This window comes from Fusarium graminearum, chromosome 2 (genome assembly GCF_000240135.3).
Source record: "Fusarium graminearum PH-1 chromosome 2, whole genome shotgun sequence".
Classification (NCBI taxonomy): Eukaryota; Fungi; Ascomycota; class Sordariomycetes; order Hypocreales; family Nectriaceae; genus Fusarium; species Fusarium graminearum.
In genome coordinates this window covers 762862-781326 of record NC_026475.1, presented here as the reverse complement: position 1 = coordinate 781326, position 18465 = coordinate 762862, and the positions used below count along the sequence as shown (strand labels likewise).

Here is an 18465-nt window from a genome sequence, read left to right as displayed (position 1 = left end):
CTAGTTTAAGAAGAACAATTAAATTCAACCTCCACCGTAACTCTCACCAAACCGGTTTCCCCTTTTGGTCTATGTGCTTTGCATTCCTTCAATCTGCACCTGCTAGGAACATGATTGTGATAAGGATCGCTCTCACTGTTCCATCATCCTCCCTAGCAACTGGTCTCTCCTGTTCACCCACTATTTGTGCCCTTCCCTCATCCCCAGTGATCAAGACTGCCTGTAATTTACCTTCCAAAAGTTTCTCAGTTATCGATTATCTTAGTCCATTCAGACCATTCAGTTCATATGGAATCTGTATGCTTTAGTAATTACATCGCACTCTTGTCAGCCTTTTTCTTTGGCTTTGCCTCCAGCTAGGGCTTCTTGGACTCAGAAGTCTTTGGGTGGGTAGCCTTCGCCTTACGCTTCTTCACTCGTGAAGAACTAGCCTCTGGGCTTGCAGACTTGTCAACGGGGATGTCGGTGCTGGTAGGTGCATGACGAGATGCGGCTGCGGACGAGCTTTCGGCTGAAGATGGAGAGTGTTCTGGTGAGGAAGATGGTGCCTTTGATGAGTACCTGTTAGCCGATAGCAAGGAGAAGATTCAATCTTCTTGTATTCCGTATTCAAAATCGATAGCTGGCGTTGAATTGTTCTGTGACTAAAAATATCACATGCGCTGGGTCAAATCCTCTATCACCGGCCTGACTCAGTGTCCTCCTGTACAGTCTCGTGAAATGCACCAGGGTCTTCGTCCTGGTTGGCTCTCTTTGTATGTTTCCGGGGAACTCTTTCAGACCTGTGTAACAGAGCTACCTAGTTTGACGTCGATGAAGATTGTGTTGGCCTAGTCACTTAAGTACCGATCGATTTCTTGTCCAGTACGCTGGAGGGAATCTACCGTGCTGTTGAATATTCGCCAATTCCGCAACCGACAAGTAGAGCGATGATAGCAAGTGATGTTGGTACTTACAGCGTCCATGCTGCATCACTAAGCTTATTCAACCGATCAACCTCATTCATCATCACTGTGAGATCTCGGTGGCCTCTCCATTTCGAGATGTGGCTACATTCTGTAACACGTGTTGACTTAAAACTTAGTCTATCCTTGACGCAAGTAGTGGGTTCGTACTTTGGGCCACTGCTGCCAGTTCAGAATCCCTTCATAATGATGTAAGGGTTAGTCCTACGGTCTCGATCTTGAGGTTAGTGTCACAAGACATATATAACTGTATTCGCCCTGCTAGGCATTGGGGTTCAATTGCATAGCGATGAGACGTCTGTGACAGCTGTTAGCGCTGGGCAAAGTAGGGACCCGTGATTGATTGACTATCTCAGTACATGGCTGAGATGCTTCAGAGGCTATGAATGGATATAGCTCGCATGCAGAGCCCGAACGTCCGAGTCTCATCTGACCTTGGACCAAGACAAACGCAACGAATGTGATAAAAAGTGACTGAGACATGCCCTACTGAGCTCGGGCACGGAAGAACTAGGACAGGCGGGTAATGGAAATATTGCCTCTGGAGTTTGACCACAAAAATAAATCGCCTGGAGCTTGGTCTAATAGGCATGAACTGGCCTACTAGTGTCATTCTTTGTGCTCGGCGGTCAATTTGTGTAGCTATCCAGTGGTCAAGAGCACTGGAGGTGGCTTCAACGAGGTAGATCCTACAGTGTATGGCCTATAGAACTTCAGATCACTTCAAAAACATTTAATGAGTAGTTTGTGGTATTTGACTGTTTGTATTAGGTGTAGGTGTATACAGCCTATGTAGTCCCAACGCTATTCCCTTTCAACGCCGTTGCGATCCATGTCTTCAGAAGGTGATTTCTGTATCATGTCGTTCTTCGATTAAGACAAACTTAGATGGCCTCCTTGTGGACGCTGGCCTTACCCTCATGGGTCTTCTCGTCGGCCTTGTCGGACAGGGCGTCCTTGGCAGCGGAGGCACTGGATGATTGTTAGTGGGTGTTGCTGTTATTGAAGTTGAGAAGACATACCGGGTGCCGATGGGGGCATTGCTGTCCTTGGCGACCTGCTTGTTGGTCTCCTTGGAAGCACCAGAGGCGGCCTGCTGAACGGTCTCAGCGACGTAGTTGACACCTTGCTTGAGGGACTCCATTGTGATAGTGGTTGGTTGTTTGGGGGTTGGTTTGTTTGAAAGTGTTTGTGAGTGAGGATTGGATTGATGTGTGATGATGAGAAAAGAACAAGTCTGAAGGTGGGAGGGATTGGGGTTTAAGTAGTGATTTGTGAGGAAAGCGGCATGGCAGTGATTCACGGGCATTCAAACTCTAGGTAGGTGCCGGGCAATTGCTTCGTTGAACCTCTTGCGAGGCAGGAGCATCGCGGGGCACTGCGCGATCACGATTGCTAATGACGTCAGTTTGCCGTGTCAGAAGCGTCTGGATTGTCAAGCTATCTGTCTACTGCGTCATAGCAACCATGGGAAAATCCAATTTGGGAGCAGGAGCCAAGGAATACCGACGCCTCTAACTAAAACCCGCATTATTGTTTGCGTCTGGGGAGGGGGATCCTCGTGCCAGAGTTAGTTTTCAGAAACAGATTCATGATTGGGTGATGGCTTTATCCGAGGCTCGGGAAGACTGGTGATCATTTGCAGGCCATCTTGAGGCTCCCACTTTGGAGGATTTCCATGGATCCACGATTCAGGGACAAGCTTCTAATTGGTCGCTCGCTCCAGCAGCTGCGATGCGCGATGACGACATGACTCTCTCGAAGTCCACCTTGTGAGAAGCTAAGCTTCAACGCCATGTCGATGCCCCTTTCCTTGGAGCCAATCCCGGCACGTTGAGCTACATCTGGCGGCATGTCATGGCCCGTTCTAGGTCTTTTCTCTGATCGCGATCGGGGTCAAGTGATCTTTTAGACGGGATTTGTTCTCCGTCTGAAGCCGACGATCGAGTCGTTTTTACGCCAACCGGAGTAAACAAGGAATCGCCTTTAGTTGGCCGTGAATAAGCATACCGTAATGCCACCGGTAACCTTTGGTGGAAGGGGAATTTAAGCACGTGAGAATGTTCGGGAATGTCACGGATTCAGGGTCCCTCCATGTCGAGGATCTCAAGGGTAACAACACCATCTTCTCTGAGGTGTCAAGGTGCTCGAAACAAGGGTTCGTTTGGCATGTTGCAACCTCAATCTGGGGTAGTAGGGTAGTCAATGATGGATGTCTGCAGTCAGGGTGCCCGCGAGCTCCAGTGCCAGAAAACTTGGCGGCCGAGGTAGAGTTCAGCATTGTTGCCAATGATATTCGACCGAAATTGTTGGGATGGCCAGGTAGTTGTTCTAGAGATACACTACACTTGGTTTCAACAGAGTCTGCCTATTCCTCGATTTGACCCATACACCTTGTTGTTTCGATGGTGCTCGCCATAGGTCGAGATACGTCCAATAATAGAGACAACGCATCGATCGATTGTCCCCAACCCCTTTCCCCTCTTTACAAACTTCAACATCCACTTTAAAGCAAGAGGGTAAGTTTAGTATCTTCGATTCCTACAGGTTAGGATGACAAGCGCCAGCAAGCTTCTTGTTGAGGTGTGGTTAAGCTGAACTGTTGACATATCGGAGGTTTGTGACCTGAGGTTTCAGAATAATGACAGGATACCTGGAGAAACAGGTCCGCTACAACTCTAAAATAGAGAATAACACAAATTAGGTTGCGAACTTTAGGCAATTACTTTGTAATCACGATGTGTTATGGTCTGCATATACTACCAATGTGATCATCATGATCGAGCATTGTAAATACTCTAGGGTAGGTGTCATGACATGATGAGGCACTGGATAATCACGTGAATAGAATGGCCCGTGCCCCATAGCCATTGGACCCCGCCAGTACGGTCAGGAGGCTCAAATCAGAACAAGGGAGATCCAAGTCAACGACAGGAGATATCGAATGAAGTGACCTTCAACGAATTGAACGATCAATTCGCTTTGAAAACCGAGATCCTGAACCATAGTTTGAAATACATCAACTTAGAACGATACCTAGCTCGACGCCATGGATCTGGCTTACGATCATATTGCAGAAGATGGCTACGCTAAGAAGACGGAAGAGCCAAAGACTACCCAACCCCAGTCAACTCTGAATGAGGACCTCCAGGACGCCTATAAGGCATTCTCAAACAGTCCGTGGGGTGCCAAGATTGGTGGTTTCTTTGGCACTGTGGCCAAGCAGGTATGAGATCCCACTTCATAACCATGGTCTATCTAACATGGACAGGGTGAATCGGTATATACACAAGCATCAAAGGAGTTGGCAGAGGTTGGCGAAGATGCGTCAAAAGGACTCACCAGTCTGCGGTCAACTATTCTGAGCCACACACGGAACCTTTCACTCAACACTGCTACGGCAGGTGAGAGCTCAAAGGACGGAGAGAAAGACCAAACCACCCCAAGGGCTTCTCAGGATGGCTCGGAAGAAGCAAAACAATCCGAGAATACCCTTGCCCGTCTTCGAGCCGAAGCTGCCAAGAGGTTGAAGGATCTTCAGCGAGCCGAGGAAGCTGCTGATGAAGCTCTTATTAAGTTTGGTGGTAATGTGCGAAACTTCCTCCGTGATGCCGTCAGCATTGCACCACCCCAAGAGTCTGATCAAAGTGGTACTGTTCTTTTTGAAAGCAAAGACGCGCAGGGCAAGCGCGTGATCCATACTTCAAGATTCAATGCTCAACTACACGTTATTCACACCTCGACTGAGAGCTTCACGAAGGACCCTAACAGTGCTGATTATGCTGCTTGGTCAAAGGAGTTTGACGCTGATAAGAAGACCCCGGATATCAATAATGATCTACAGAAATTTCCAGACTTGCGGGCTACCATGGAGAAGCTGGTTCCTGACCAGGTTCCCTACGTTGACTTCTGGAAGCGCTACTATTTCCTTCGTCACGGTATTGAGACAGCCGAAGCTAGACGACGAGATCTCCTCAAGGGTGAGTCAATTGTGACATCTCAACAGCAAGCCACTAACAAACAAACAGCTGCCTCTGCCGAGGATGATGTTGCCTGGAGTGACGACGATTCTGATGATGACTCCGACGACTCTGCTGACACCAGCACCCCCGCGACCAAGACCAAAGTTGAGCCCAAGACTGAGCCCAAGACTGAACTCAAGACTGAAACCAAGACCGAAACCAAGGCCACTCCTGCCGCCGCCGCCACCCCTGCCACTGCTTCCTCCAACACTACCCAGCCTGCCGCAAAGACACTGCTGAAGCCAGCCGAGCCTCGTAAATCCAACGACGAGAAGTCACAGGCCGATAGCGAAGCTAGCTATGACGTCGTCGGCGCTGCCTCTGGAAAGACAACCCAGACTCCCAACAGTCCCAAGGACTCAAAGGACTCCAAGAAGAAGGAAGAGAGTAGCGACGAGGAAGACAGTGACGATGATTCAGATAGCGATGAGGACTGGGAATAGAGCCTGAAATTGGTATAGTGTATGCTTGGGACGATCGGATTTTGCTTGTCCAGCTCGGCGTTCGGTATTTTGTGATTGGCATTTTGACCCAGAGCCTGTAGCTTGATATTGAAATACCAGGAACTCGTGTCTGATATGCGACTATCATCTTAAGCCCACCCCATTTTTGTTGTTTTCGCCGTCGTTGCTTATTTCTTCTTCTTGGTGACCATGGTGAAGCCGTCCTCGTCGACCTGGGGTTGGGGCTTCTCCTTAGGTGCCGCAACCAGAGCAGGAGCCTCATCCATCTCAACATCAGCACCACCGTCGTCGTCTTCGTCATCCTCGTCGCTCCAGTCTGTGTCCTGGTCGTCGTCCTCAACCCTCTTGAAGACGCCCTCCACCTTTGTACCCTTGCGGTTCAACCAGCGGGCGCGCAGAGTCTTGACCTCGTCATAGGTTCCGAGGGTGCAGCTTGCGCGAGCACGGAGAATATTGGAGGCTACCTCTGTGCCGGAATCGTCGTCAACATTGACCTCGAACTCGTCAACCATGACCTGTAGTAGGACAGTCTCTACCTCCTCAAGATCAGGATCTTCGGGACCACTGCCATTCTTGGGAGGTGTGTCGGTGTATTCAGGGAAAAGTTCAACAACAGCACCAGCAAACCAATCGCGCTTGTCGGCAGAGTCGGGACCACCCCAGTTGTTCTGAACGGACAGTGTAAGGGCAGGCCAGAGGTGCAGGGCGTATGCGACAGCTTGCTCGAATTCGGATTGACGCTCGGCTGTAGATTTTTGGTTAATTCAAGGTGAGTTTAATTCGGGATACTAGACTTACCAGCCGGAGGCAGCTGTGCGGGTTCTGTAGAAGCCATGATTATGGTTATGGATTTGGCGGGGTTTGGAGGGGCAATTTCAGGAAGATGGTTCTGAACAAATTTTTTGGTGTTTTTCACCATTCAGGTTTTGGACCCGCCGCACCTAAGAATATGCTGGCCCACATAATCTGGATCTTGTACCTCGAAATCTGGATGATATTCATTTGTCATTTGTTCTAGAAACGTTATTCGACTCGTCCCAGGTGAAAGAAACATCCTGATTGCGGGAAAGTAATTTATAGCGAAACTTGGAATCTTTTACTACTATTTCCAAGATTTGTAGAGGTATAATGTCCTGTTTATAGCATATACAATTCATTACTTGCTTTCTTGGCGGAAAATCTCCCCACAAACAAAGCACAGGCCACTTTTTAATGAAGAGAGCGACTCACTCGCTGCACGCAGCACGTCCATCCGTCGTGGAGTCAGGGGTAAGAATTGGATGCCCGGATGCATTGACTTCTCATCTAGGTTAGGGATGGATGACATCATGAGACCCTGACTAGCATTAGGTTTCGGGTTCGGCTGAGCCTGAAGGGACTGGACGTCTTCCTGCCATGTCTCTGGCTTTGTCTTCATTCTGACAAGCTTTTTGTGGCAGATGGCGCATCTTTAATAGCTCCCAGCTACTGAACTGTCGTGTACCAAGCAACCACAAGGACGGACAGCCTTACAGACAGCCATGAACTACCTCAATACCACCTCCGTCTCATTCGCTGTGACGCCGACCGTCGTATCTACTTTATTTTCCCATGTAAGTAAACACTCATCGTGTCATGCAATCGATATGCATGCTTTTTGCGGGGACAAACAAAGCAATCGCATGGCATGCATTCAAGACACCGCCTACAATTGATTGCTTTTCTCAATAACTAACTCGCACCCTTTAGTATTTCAACAGGAAACCCCTTCGACAGCGCCCGACTGCTCATCTCTCTTACGATGAAGGTCTCCATCTAATCCGGTCGTTCCTCGAGTATGCATCACACCACACCGTCGAAGAACTTCAGGCTTTCACCGCGCAATGGGTGCCGCATCCTCAATGGGTCAAAGTTGAACATGTCACCATCTCTGAGGACCAGTTGACTCGCGCCGCTCAATTACTGCAAACGCAATTGGGACCCGATGGCATCCGACAGGTTGGCGGCGAGAAGTGGTGGCAATGGCGAAAACCAGACACCACCCTCGACGCGGAATGGGTCGAGATGCGCGCGGATGCTTATGAGCGAAAGCAAGAAGGGGGAAAGTCGCGGCGCGTCATGATGTATATCCATGGAGGCGCGTACTACTTTGGCAGCGTTGACGAGCATCGGTATCAAATGCAACGACATGCGCGTAAACTCAAAGCACGCGTCTTTGCGCCTCGGTATCGCCTTTCACCACAGTTCCCATTCCCATGTGGCCTCCACGACTGCCTTGCCGCTTACCTCTATCTTCTCACTGTGCAAGACCCGACAACTATTGTCCTGGCCGGTGACTCTGCGGGTGGTGGAATGGTTATGTCTCTTTTGTGTGTTCTTCGAGATCAAGGGATTCCGCTACCCGCCGGTGCAATTCTCATCAGTCCATGGGTCGATTTGACGCATTCGTTTCCTAGCGTCGCTGAAGAGGCGCCCTTAGATTACATCCCACAGGCTGGATTCCACCACAAGCCTTCCAAAGCATGGCCACCTCCTAACGAGGACGATATATCAATGTTAAGAGAGGAGGCTCTTAAGAAGAAGAAAGGCGAGACGAAAAAGACACCAGGCAAAAAGGAACTTGAGGAGAAGCAACAGGCGCCTGTCGTAAAGCAGGAACCGTCGGATGTTTCATCAAGATCGGACTGGATCAATGGCGGAGTCCCTGTCAACCCTGAAAAACTTCTTTCTGTCACCATTGATGGTCAATCTGTCAAGATCAAAGACCAAATCCAAGTAGGTTTCGTAGACGGCATGTTCGATTAGATACTAACGCCCCTAGATGTACACCACTAATGAGCTTCTTGCTCATCCTCTAGTCAGTCCAGTGATGCAACCTACACTGGGCGGTCTGCCCCCACTTCTGATCATGGTTGGAGGAGGCGAGATTCTTCGAGATGAGCAAATATACATGGCTCACAAATGCGCAAACCCTGCAAAGTACGCGCCCCCGGCTCTGACGCCAGAGGGAAAGGCTTTGTTAGAGCAATACAAGCCAACAGATGTCCAACTCCAAGTATGGGACGACCTTTGCCACGTAGCACCAACACTGAGTTTCACACGACCTGCCAAGCACATGTATCGATCTGTTGCTCAGTTTGGAGCATGGGCTCTTGCACGAGCTCAGAAGCGTGGCATAGAAATCATGGATGACGACAATATATCCGTCATCTCTGCATCAGGGTCTGATAGCGAGTCCCAAGAAAAACCACCCAAGACTGCAGATACCGATAAGTCGGATGATTTCAAGTCTGGCCAGGTTGGAAAGGCCGGAGATCCCCTACCGAATTTCAAGAACCACATGATTCGACAAAGAGTTACTCGCCACGGCGCAACTCTGCCATTGGTATCCGAAGCTGAGCTAACAGCGTGCTGCGTGGATCCTATGTCCGTGGGTGTCGTAAAACAGGGCACGGTTAAGAAGTGGCTGGCTATGAAGGACCAGTGGGACCATAGATATGCGTCTGCCAAGGCCAAGGTTCACAAAAAGATGGTCAGCGATATGGCCGTTGGTTATCATAATTTTGGCCCTGGCGAATGTCCACCTCCAACGGCATTGGCTGGCCGACGGAGGGTCGATTCCAAGCTGGTTGAGGGAAGCAAGAAACAACAGAAGAGTTGGGGTCTGGCAATGTGGTCGCTCTGGGGCTCAAAGCATGACGAAGCGACGGTCGAACGAGAGAAGAAGGCAACCGTGCAGCCGCTGACACGAGCTGCCACTACTGCCGAGGGTGAAGGAGCGCGCTCCTTTGCCGACATTGAACAGCAGGATAGGGCACCTGTGAAGCCTGGCCGACCAAGAAGCCAATCTCATAGACGAATGGTCACCGATGAGAACCAGACGGGCAGTCAAGCTATCGCCGAGAACATGCCAGTTTCCCACCTCATCGAGCAACGAAAGGAGCAAGAAGCTGCCAAGCCCAGCCTGCTCAGTCCAGATTATGCGCCAGAGACCGGTGTGGCAGGCAAAAGACCTTTCCTGGATGGCATTGCACTGCCGTTTAGTCTCAATAAGAATGCTGAGACGGCTAGTATGATGACACTTCAGTCTGATGTCACACCTTTTCCAGGCTCAAGACCTATGAGCCCGAGCTTTCATGATGACGATAGCACTCAACCATCACAGTCGACTCAGCTCACTTCCCAAGATGAGCCGGTCATCGAGATAGCAGGAAAGAGACCGTTCCTCGACGGTACGGCAGTCCCTTTCAGTCTGAAGAAGGAAGCAGAGACCGCTAGCATGAGGACCTTGCAATCTAATATTACTGCTATGCCTAGCTCGCGACCTATGAGCCCTTCCTACCTAGCAGAACCGGATGAAAAGGTACAGGAGAATGGGGTATCGAACGAGAAGAGTGAATTCGATGACGGAGCATCGAGTATGCTCGCCACACCTTTGGAGCGGCCTGGGCTGGACACTTTCGTCACAGCGCAGGAGGAGCTTCCTAGAGTGAAGTAAGAGGAGGAACCCATGGAATGGAGTTCAATTTGGCGCAATAGGTGGGATAGAGTCAGTTGTACCTTTTTTGTACAGTCAGGATATCCCGTGTGTCAAAGCACAATCGTTATCGTTCTTTCCTTTTGTTTAATCAATATCCATCCATAGTCATTAGTCTGCATGAAACAGGAAATCCAACTTTTCGTTCTCGATATGATGTGTCCATAATCATACATAGTATTACAGTGTATAGGGGTATATACGGCCTCACAGAGATTCCCAAGTCTCTGGTAGGCACTTCGTGTCTTCGTCCTAGATTCGCTTTTTCGTCTAGACTCTCCCCCACTTCAAGTCCATTCCCGTCGTTTGTTGTCCGCTTAGTCAACACCGTTAAATCGCTTCCACTGCTCGACGTAGAAGTAAGGATCTTGGGGACCCTTCTCAAGGCCCTTGTAGTCTCCTGATTGTGTCTTGACTTCTCGGCTCACGAAGGGTGTAAGCTATCCCACCAGCATTAGTTTCCCGCTCCTCAACAAGGATATCCCATCCTTACCTTGAAGTCCTTCAGAGGTGGAACAGCATATGTTCGGACCTTGTTCCATTCGATCACGTAACCTCCGTGCTTTGTGTGTCGACCCATGGAACCAGTGCGGTTACCCTTGTAGAAACCCTTTCCAACATCCTTGGTGGTGAGTCTGAGGTGGCGGTATCGACCGACCGAGAGCGCTTGTGTAGGTCTCATCGTGGGGGATTTGTGACGGAGACGTTCGGATTCGATATTTGTCGGCCGAAGCGGGGTCAATGGGGGGGTTATCCGTGGTCAATTGCTGTAGTTGTCGCCATCACAAGGTTCCATCTTGAAGTTTTGGAGATTCGGCGATTAGTGTTGTTCCGGTTCCGGCATCTGTCACTTATGGATTGCAGGGGGTGCCGCTAACGGCCAAGCGTTCATCTAGAGACTGCTGAGGTATGCTTCAAATAAATAATGATGTCGTTTTATTTCAATGAAACTTGTAAACTTTGACAAACAAGAGAATCAATGCTCGCCACTTCAAAATCTGGTACACCTCACTGCGCCGGTCCTTATTCTCTTTGAGTCTTGTAAGTGGGCTGGCCCAACGCTAACGAGGGGCACATGCGATGGGTATGGATGGCTAACGTCGCCTGGCTACAGCAGCTCTGAGCCCAGCCAACATTCGCTATAGCGAACTCATGCCGTCGCATTCACAAAATTTCCACCATGGATGGGTATCCGACGGGAAGTCTGGACCATAATGTCCCCCTTTTAGTGGCTGCCGGCCTCAACAACGAAACAAACGAGCTCCCGCTGAGCGTAGAGCTCAAGGAGCAGAGCATCATCCTCCGATCAGAGATACCGCCTGTCGATGGCAAGAACGCCGAAGTTCTGTCGCAGTACTTCAAGGATGTCGATGCGAGCGCGAAGTCTTGGAGCGTCTTTGAGAGGAATGAGCCGTATAGATTTCGGGTCAGGGCCACGGGGAGGGTAAGCGAGCGCGGGGATATTAGTCGTCAAGTTGCTGGACTAATTACTTGGGATACCTAGTCTTTCTTACTACCACCGCGACGAGCTCGTCTTCCCGATGGTATCGAGCCGCTCAGTGAACATCCGACGCTTCACTCACCCTTTTCGCCTCTAAGTCCTGTATCGACACTATACCCCGATGGTCTGATTGATGCGCAATGGATCAAGAAGCACCAGGACCTTGTTCCTAGTGTATACTTGTGCTTCTATCCTCTCACGAGCGATCCTAATTCCATGACACTGCAAGACAACCACATCAAATCCGATATCAACAACCTCAAGGGCGCTTTGATACGGTCGGGATACAAGACTCGACTTGCGATTGCACTGATTGCGAACAGCGAAGACGCACCCCCCCCATTGGCTGAGGGTATTCAAGAGAGACTGGAAAACATACGGAGAGGAACAGCCTTGGATCCTAAGTCGGTCTTTTACATTCCGTCGCAAGAGTCACAGGATGATTTGAAACAAGTAGTCGATAACATACTGAGTATTCTATATACATCAGCTGTGGAGTACTACCGAGACTTAGGACGGCATGCCAGGAAGAAGCGATCTCGCGGAATAGCGCCTCAACCGACGGTGCCACCAACGACAGGAACTTCACAGACGCTGTCGCTATCAGACTGGAACTTCAGATATGACATCAAGTCAGCCGTTTTTGCAGAATTTCGACAAGAAACAGATGCTGCACTGCGCTTTTTCGAACAAGCATACGAGGTGCTCTTAGGACAGGATGTGCTGGACATTATCCCTAGTTGGAGCCCACGTTGGAATGAGGCACGACTCTTGGCGGATGTCATAGCAATACGGTGTTTGAGATGTCACTTGTGGATGGGGCAGACGACTCTGGCAGTCCGAAAGTGGCATTCGCACAGAGAACGAATCGCGGACCTCGTTGATCGTCGCGGAAGGGGGACCAACAATTATGGATGGCAAGCTTGGGAAGCTCGATGGGCTACGGTCATGGCCAATCTGATCGACCGGGTAGGCTTGCCAGCTTTGGCTCCAGCGACAGGGGCAATCTTTGTTCCGCAGGACAAATCTGTCTCGGGCGAGAGAGTTTCACCCTGGGAATTGTTACATCACACGGGCTACTGGCATCGAATAGCGGCTCGACACATTGTGGCTCGACGAAAGCTGGCATATCAAATGCCAGAGGATGATAGGCACTCACCCGACACATCCCCTGCATCAGCGGTAGCCAGTAAGGCCTTCGCATACGACACATACATGTGCCCGGAGCCCTACCAAGAATACCCGATCTCACGGAAAGGAGTGAATCATGCCCAGCTGGTTATCGATTGTCTCAAGGCGGCGAGTGCAGAGTTTCGAGCCCGCAAGCAAAAGCGACTGGCGACCGAGTTATCATTAGAATGTGCAAGGGAGTTTGGCAACATGGAGGAATGGGACGCTGCGGTTGAGATGCTACTACCTTTCTGGGAAGATGTCGCATTTCGATCAGAGGGCTGGATCAACATATCAGAGGATCTGTGCCTGAGCATGCGGCGGATTGCTGTGGGAGCTAATCGTGCCGATTTGGTAGTTGCTGCAGACTGGGAGTTGATGGGTAACCGTGAGTATTCAAGACCACTGGCAGTGCTGCATCTGCTAACCACAAAACAGAATATGTGCGACAGCCCCAGTGGCATTATGATATTTCCAAGTCGCTTCAAGGCATCACGACCGAGGAGAAGCCCTCGATTAGTTTGAGTGATGAAAAGTCGGGCTCGTTCGTTTCAGCATCTTTTGTATTCAGGAACAAGGAGGGAAAGGCTGGCGAGATGTGTAGCGCACAACTTGCAATCACCTCGCATACGTTTCTGGATGCTGCTCCGATCACATTCAGCTCACTGAAAGTCGAGTTTGATGGAAGTCTCAAGCCAATACTACTTGAACATGAGGCTATTGGAGAATCACCACCAATGACGGGATGCTTTATACAATCACTGTCGTTGAAAGAAGATTATGCTGAAGGGTCAGAGGACGAGCTGCCGACATTGTCAAAGGGACAATCTGATTTAACACTCCGACCTGGTCAGACTCGGGTGTTCGAGATGAACATACCCCTGAGAGAGCCAGGCACTGCTACAGCGGCGTCTGTTACAATCTCTCATAGCAACGACAGCTTCGACCTCGACTATAAACTGAACATCCGTCCTACAGACCCTGTCGTTGGCTGGTACATTCAGGGTTCATCAAAACCTAGGAGTACACGCCCGGAAGCAGGCACCATACAGATCCAGCCTCGGCCGCCCAAGATGCAGATCAAACTCTTGGAGCCCCTCGCCCAGTACCATGCGAACGAGGCAATCGACTTAGAAGTTGAGATACTCAATGCTGAGGATGAATCCGCTACTGCCAAATTGGACATTCATCTATTTGGAGAGGAAGTACCTGCAGTCACCGTGGAAGCGGGCGAACATGAAGGTACTGCAGAGGCATCAACGGAAGAGTCCAAGATCTCAGGGCTTGCGTTAGGTGCGATAAAGAGCATGGCATCAGTCAAGCTCGTGCTACATATTGACGCCCCGTCGGCTCCTACGACACTTGACCTGCACTTGAGGACGTCGTACCATCTAGACTCGGATGTCGCAACCCCGATCATGCAGATGTTGACAGTCCAACTCAACGTTGTGAACGCGTTTGAAGCGAATTACGATTTGGTCCCACGCCTTCACCCAGGGCCATGGCCAAGTCTTTTCGATTCCGAAGGGCTCGGTGATACGGAGGAAGGTGTAGCGAGAGGCTTTGCACAACAGTGGTGCTTGCTATGTCACTACGCATCATTCGCCCAAGAAGATCTGAAAGTGCTTGGGATGGAACTCAACGTGGTGTCGTGCGTTGGTGGTGCACGATGCAACGTAACTCAGGGGCCAAATGTATCACACGAAGGGGTAGTTGTTACACCCAAGACGATGCACGAAGCACAGTTTGATTTGGTAGCCCAGAAACTTACGATGGAAGATCGACACCCCGTCACAGTCGAGCTGGCCTTTGTTATCCGATGGCAACGCCAGGGTCGCAGCGACGGACCAGTCAACACAACAGTAATGCCAGTTGGTAAATACCTTGTACTGGGCACAGAGCCGCGAGTGTTGGCATCTGTGTACCACACCCCGGAGATAGAAGATGATATGCCAGGGCTTCTGCAGCTGGACATGACAGTCGAGAACCCGTCGAATCATTTCCTCACGTTTGGTCTCGGCATGGAGCCGAGCGAGGACTTTGCGTTTTCTGGTGCGAAACAGACAACGCTGAACTTGCTGCCACAATCAAGACGAACAACAACTTATCGGCTGCTACCACATGTTAGTGGAGTTTGGATAAGACCAAAATTGACGGTGCGAGACAAGTATTTCCAAAAGGTACTGCGCATAATACCGACAGAGGGGATGAAGATTGACGAGGACGGGTTACTGTTGTGGGTTCCGGGAGAGGAGAAGAAAGAGGAAGAAGGCGACGAAGATGAGAAGTCGGAGGCGCAGTGACGATTAGCATAAGTAGATAGCGTGGTGCACGGAATGATGGTTGTTTATATTTGGAGTGGCTGTTTGGGCGGATTATAGATGGTAGAACATAAATGAAGTTATCACGAGCAAATGGTGGAAATTGGCGTTGATGCTGGTTTCAAAGCACACGTTATTCGAGTAAAGTTAGTTGCTGGTACAATAGCATGTGGAAATTATGTATGACAAGACGTTGTGCCAATGTCTTTTAAGGAAATGACAAGGTTTTACAGCATCAACGGGTAATGCAGAGGCGTTACGAGTGTGTGTAACGGTGTAAACGTGCATGATGTTTCAACAACATCTTTAGATGTCAGATATATTGGTTTGTACCTTGCACGGTAATATTCCCCTGCCTTCTCGGTCGTCGGCATTTAACCAAGAGCGTGCTGATGGAATACGGAGATAAGAGAACCGTGTTGAATCCGAAAATCAGTCGTGGCTGGCGATCGAATGGTCTAGACCAGGGTCCAGCTGATCTGGGATGATGCGAGCTGATGGACCAGGGGGTTGAAGATCGAGTTTGACATCTATTAGTGGAGATTTCCATTTATTGTCAACGACTTGTTAGAAAGAAAAGGAATTAAATTTGTGCGAATATTCCGATCTCATAGTTGAGGTTGCATTTATGATGCTGATACTAACCAACACAGTTCCTTCTGACAGCATCCATCACAGGCAGGGCAAGGGTTGAGATAAATTCGAACAAGTAATAATGGTTCACATCAAATCAATGACTCTTCCAAAGACTGGCTGGCTTATGTTTTTGGTTCAAGCCTGTCGGACATCGGCCTTGGTGAATTGTCCGACCCACGCGTGGACATGACAGTTGCAGAAACTCGCCTATCGTATCAGCCCCAATTCACTGGAGACCTTTTAAATTTCTTACTAGTCTCTGGACTAATTAGAATTACCGTCTCAGGGGGGGGGCATGGGCATGTTCTGCTCTCATCCGCTTGAGACAAGATGCTGACTGGTTGTAATTCGGCATACGGACGAATACCTTGCCGTGTCTCCATGACGTTTTTGCTTGATGCTCGGATAGTTCTTATCTTTTTTAATCATTTTTCGGATTTTAAGATTTGTCCATTCTATACGGACTAACTCAGATGAGGAAAGGGGAGAAGGGAGAGAGAGAATATTGCATGCAGTGAAACAGCATAGTGAAGCCAATGACAGTGACAGTGACAGACAAATTGTCACTGACGTATTATTTAAATCTTTAGCTTGTCCGTCCATCTCCAAAACTTTCCTTCCATTCTCGTCACTCGCCATTCGCGTTCTCGCCTTTCCATACAATCCAGGGTCAGGCAACTGCGTTTTCACCCAAACGAGAAAAGCAAACATTCGTCTCTGATAAAGAAACTCTCCCTTTCCTTCCCGGAACAAACGCACGTCTCTGGTTGCTAGGGCCGAACTGAGACCGACTTTGACGCTATTACTTATCAGGATCCGGATACATAATCTAGGATATCCCTTCTTCCTCATCCTCTTGTTCTACAGCAACAGGTTCTTCAAGCAGAGAGCAGCATCACCAATGGCCACTACCACACCTGCTACGGCGCCAACAAACGCCATGGCCCAAGAGACTCGTCTCTCAGCTGATGAAAAGACTGAAGTTGGCTCCAACAACATCATCGACACAACTGCCGACAACAAAGACCCCCAGAATGGCTCTGGCTCTCGCTCCGGTTCCATCAATGGAAACCCTGCTGAACAAGAACCTCAGTATCCAGGCGCTGCAAAACTCACACTCATCATCTCGTCTCTCTGCCTAGCCATCTTCCTCGTTGCGCTAGACCAGACCATCATCGCGCCCGCTCTTGGTGCCATCACATCTCAATTCCAGAGTGTCAAGGATATTGGATGGTATGGCTCGTCCTACCTTCTTACCACCACGGCTTTGCAGCCCATGTACGGAACTATTTACAAGTATTTCAATGTCAAGATTGCCTACCTCGGCGCTGTCTTTATCTTTGAGATTGGTAGCTTGATCTCGGCTGTTGCGCCTTCTTCTGTCGCCTTTATTGTTGGACGAGCTATCGCCGGAGTATGTCGTCCATCATCTCCTTATTTACCATGACTTTTTATACTAACGGGCTCTTCAGATTGGAACGGCTGGTCTCTTCTCCGGTTCCATCGTTATTCTCTCTCTTATTAGTATGTTCGACTTCAATGGCCTTCGTGTGCATCTAGCTAACCCTTTACAGTGCCTCTTGAAAAGCGTCCTCTTGCCTTTGGTCTCATCGGTGGTATGTGGGGTATTGCTTCCGTTGCCGGTCCTCTTCTTGGAGGTGCTTTCACCGAACATGCTACTTGGCGTTGGTGTTTCTACATCAACCTTCCCATTGGTGGTATCGCCATGATCATCGTCTTCTTCTTTGTCCACGTCAACCGAAACACTTCCGACAGCGTCAACATGACTTTTATGGACCGTATCCGCAAGCTCGACCTCGCTGGTGCCGCCATCTTCATCCCTGCCATCGTCTGTCTTCTCCTCGCCTTGCAATGGGGCGGTGCCGATTATGCTTGGAGCAACTCGCGCATCATTGGTCTCTTCTGTGGGTTTGGCGCCATGATTGCCATCTTTATCGGCATCCAATTCTGGAAAGGCGACCAGGGCACTCTCCCCCCTCGTCTCTTCAAGAACCGAAACACCCTGGCTGCTATGTCCTTTGCCATGTTTTTCGGTGCCGGATTCTTCCCTCTCATCTACTACCTCTGTAAGTGAAACAACATCCATCTGCCATTGGATTCAACTAACCCTCCTACAGCCCTCTACTTCCAGGCTATTCAGGGTGTTAGCGCCGTCCAAGCTGGAATCAAAATCCTCCCTCTTCTCCTCGCTACCGTCCTTTGCTCCATTGTCTCGGGAGGTGTCATCACCGCCATTGGCACATACAACTATGTCATCATCCCATGCATGGTCCTCTACACTGTCGGCTGTGGCATGCTCACCACCCTTGATGTCAACTCCCCTCTCAAAGAGTGGTTCGGCTACCAGGTTCTCGCTGGACTCGGTATTGGCGCTGGTTTCCAAATAGGTGTTCTCATCGTGCAGACTGTACTTCCCCAGGAATGGGTCCCCGTTGGTACTGCTTGCGTGCAGTTTGCGCAAGCATTTGGTGGTGCCATCTTCATTGCTGTCTCTCAGACAGTCTTCCAGAATGGCCTCATCGACACAATCAAGGCTGACAACATCGGCATTGATCCTACGATTTTCCTCAACAGTGGAGCTTCCGAGATTGAGGACACTTTGAGAAAGATGGGCCGTCTCGATGCTCTAGACACTGTTTTGGAGGCATACATGAAGGGCCTCCGAGACACATTCTACATTTCTCTTGCCTGTGCTGCTTGTGCCCTCATTTCTTGTTTGTTTTTCCAATGGAAGTCAGTCAAGAAGGGGCCCAACGGCGAGGACAGAAAGCCCGAGCCCGCTGTGCCTGTCTAAGCCACAGCCTGTGTATTGTGTATGGATTGATTTTGGCATGGATACCCCCAGGCAT

The 18465-nt window shown here is 49.7% G+C and overlaps 8 protein-coding genes across 8 annotated transcripts; 4 read left to right on the top strand and 4 right to left on the bottom strand.

Moving 5' to 3' along the window:
- Window positions 1-356: 356 nt before the first annotated feature.
- FGSG_13304 (uncharacterized protein) lies at window positions 357-1006 on the bottom strand (the record flags this gene model as incomplete). Its single annotated transcript, XM_011321683.1, has 3 exons — window positions 357-561; window positions 684-782; window positions 957-1006. The coding sequence occupies 3 exons, from the start codon at window positions 1004-1006 to the stop codon at window positions 357-359; spliced, it is 354 nt and encodes a 117-aa protein (XP_011319985.1).
- A 691-nt stretch (window positions 1007-1697) lies between these two features.
- Window positions 1698-2530, bottom strand: FGSG_08743 (uncharacterized protein). The gene is made up of 3 exons (XM_011321682.1): window positions 2523-2530; window positions 1988-2177; window positions 1698-1937 (listed from the first exon to the last, which is right to left on the bottom strand). The coding sequence occupies exons 2-3, from the start codon at window positions 2107-2109 to the stop codon at window positions 1850-1852; spliced, it is 210 nt and encodes a 69-aa protein (XP_011319984.1). The 5' UTR covers window positions 2110-2177; window positions 2523-2530; the 3' UTR covers window positions 1698-1849.
- A 1472-nt stretch (window positions 2531-4002) lies between these two features.
- FGSG_08744 (uncharacterized protein) lies at window positions 4003-5888 on the top strand. Its single transcript, XM_011321681.1, has 3 exons — window positions 4003-4191; window positions 4237-4945; window positions 4994-5888. The coding sequence occupies exons 1-3, from the start codon at window positions 4015-4017 to the stop codon at window positions 5428-5430; spliced, it is 1323 nt and encodes a 440-aa protein (XP_011319983.1). The 5' UTR covers window positions 4003-4014; the 3' UTR covers window positions 5431-5888.
- Window positions 4739-6868, bottom strand: FGSG_08745 (uncharacterized protein; the record flags this gene model as incomplete). The annotated part of the gene is made up of 4 exons (XM_011321680.1): window positions 4739-6196; window positions 6250-6340; window positions 6413-6438; window positions 6682-6868. The coding sequence occupies 4 exons, from the start codon at window positions 6866-6868 to the stop codon at window positions 5619-5621; spliced, it is 882 nt and encodes a 293-aa protein (XP_011319982.1). The 3' UTR covers window positions 4739-5618.
- Window positions 6869-6971: 103 nt separating this feature from the next.
- On the top strand, window positions 6972-9928 carry FGSG_08746 (uncharacterized protein; the record flags this gene model as incomplete). Its single annotated transcript, XM_011321679.1, has 3 exons — window positions 6972-7043; window positions 7180-8205; window positions 8252-9928. 3 exons carry the CDS (start codon window positions 6972-6974, stop codon window positions 9926-9928), a joined length of 2775 nt encoding a protein of 924 aa, XP_011319981.1.
- Window positions 9929-10284: 356 nt separating this feature from the next.
- On the bottom strand, window positions 10285-10649 carry FGSG_08747 (uncharacterized protein; the record flags this gene model as incomplete). The annotated part of the gene is made up of 2 exons (XM_011321678.1): window positions 10285-10407; window positions 10461-10649. The coding sequence occupies 2 exons, from the start codon at window positions 10647-10649 to the stop codon at window positions 10285-10287; spliced, it is 312 nt and encodes a 103-aa protein (XP_011319980.1).
- A 498-nt stretch (window positions 10650-11147) lies between these two features.
- On the top strand, window positions 11148-14941 carry FGSG_08748 (uncharacterized protein; the record flags this gene model as incomplete). The annotated part of the gene is made up of 3 exons (XM_011321677.1): window positions 11148-11411; window positions 11472-13026; window positions 13077-14941. 3 exons carry the CDS (start codon window positions 11148-11150, stop codon window positions 14939-14941), a joined length of 3684 nt encoding a protein of 1227 aa, XP_011319979.1.
- Window positions 14942-16496: 1555 nt separating this feature from the next.
- FGSG_08749 (uncharacterized protein) lies at window positions 16497-18410 on the top strand (the record flags this gene model as incomplete). The annotated part of the gene is made up of 4 exons (XM_011321676.1): window positions 16497-17009; window positions 17068-17119; window positions 17170-17682; window positions 17734-18410. The coding sequence occupies 4 exons, from the start codon at window positions 16497-16499 to the stop codon at window positions 18408-18410; spliced, it is 1755 nt and encodes a 584-aa protein (XP_011319978.1).
- Between the last annotated feature and the right edge of the window lie 55 nt (window positions 18411-18465).

Coding starts and splice junctions, on each gene's coding strand:
- FGSG_08743 (XM_011321682.1), bottom strand. CDS start 2,109: ATGGAGTCCCTCAAGCAAGGTGTCAACTACGTCGCTGAGACCGTTCAG. Junction 1,938..1,987: donor AATGCCCCCATCGGCACCCG/GTATGTCTTCTC, acceptor ACAATCATCCAG/TGCCTCCGCTGCCAAGGACG.
- FGSG_08744 (XM_011321681.1), top strand. CDS start 4,015: ATGGATCTGGCTTACGATCATATTGCAGAAGATGGCTACGCTAAGAAG. Junction 4,192..4,236: donor TTGGCACTGTGGCCAAGCAG/GTATGAGATCCC, acceptor TAACATGGACAG/GGTGAATCGGTATATACACA. Junction 4,946..4,993: donor ACGACGAGATCTCCTCAAGG/GTGAGTCAATTG, acceptor ACAAACAAACAG/CTGCCTCTGCCGAGGATGAT.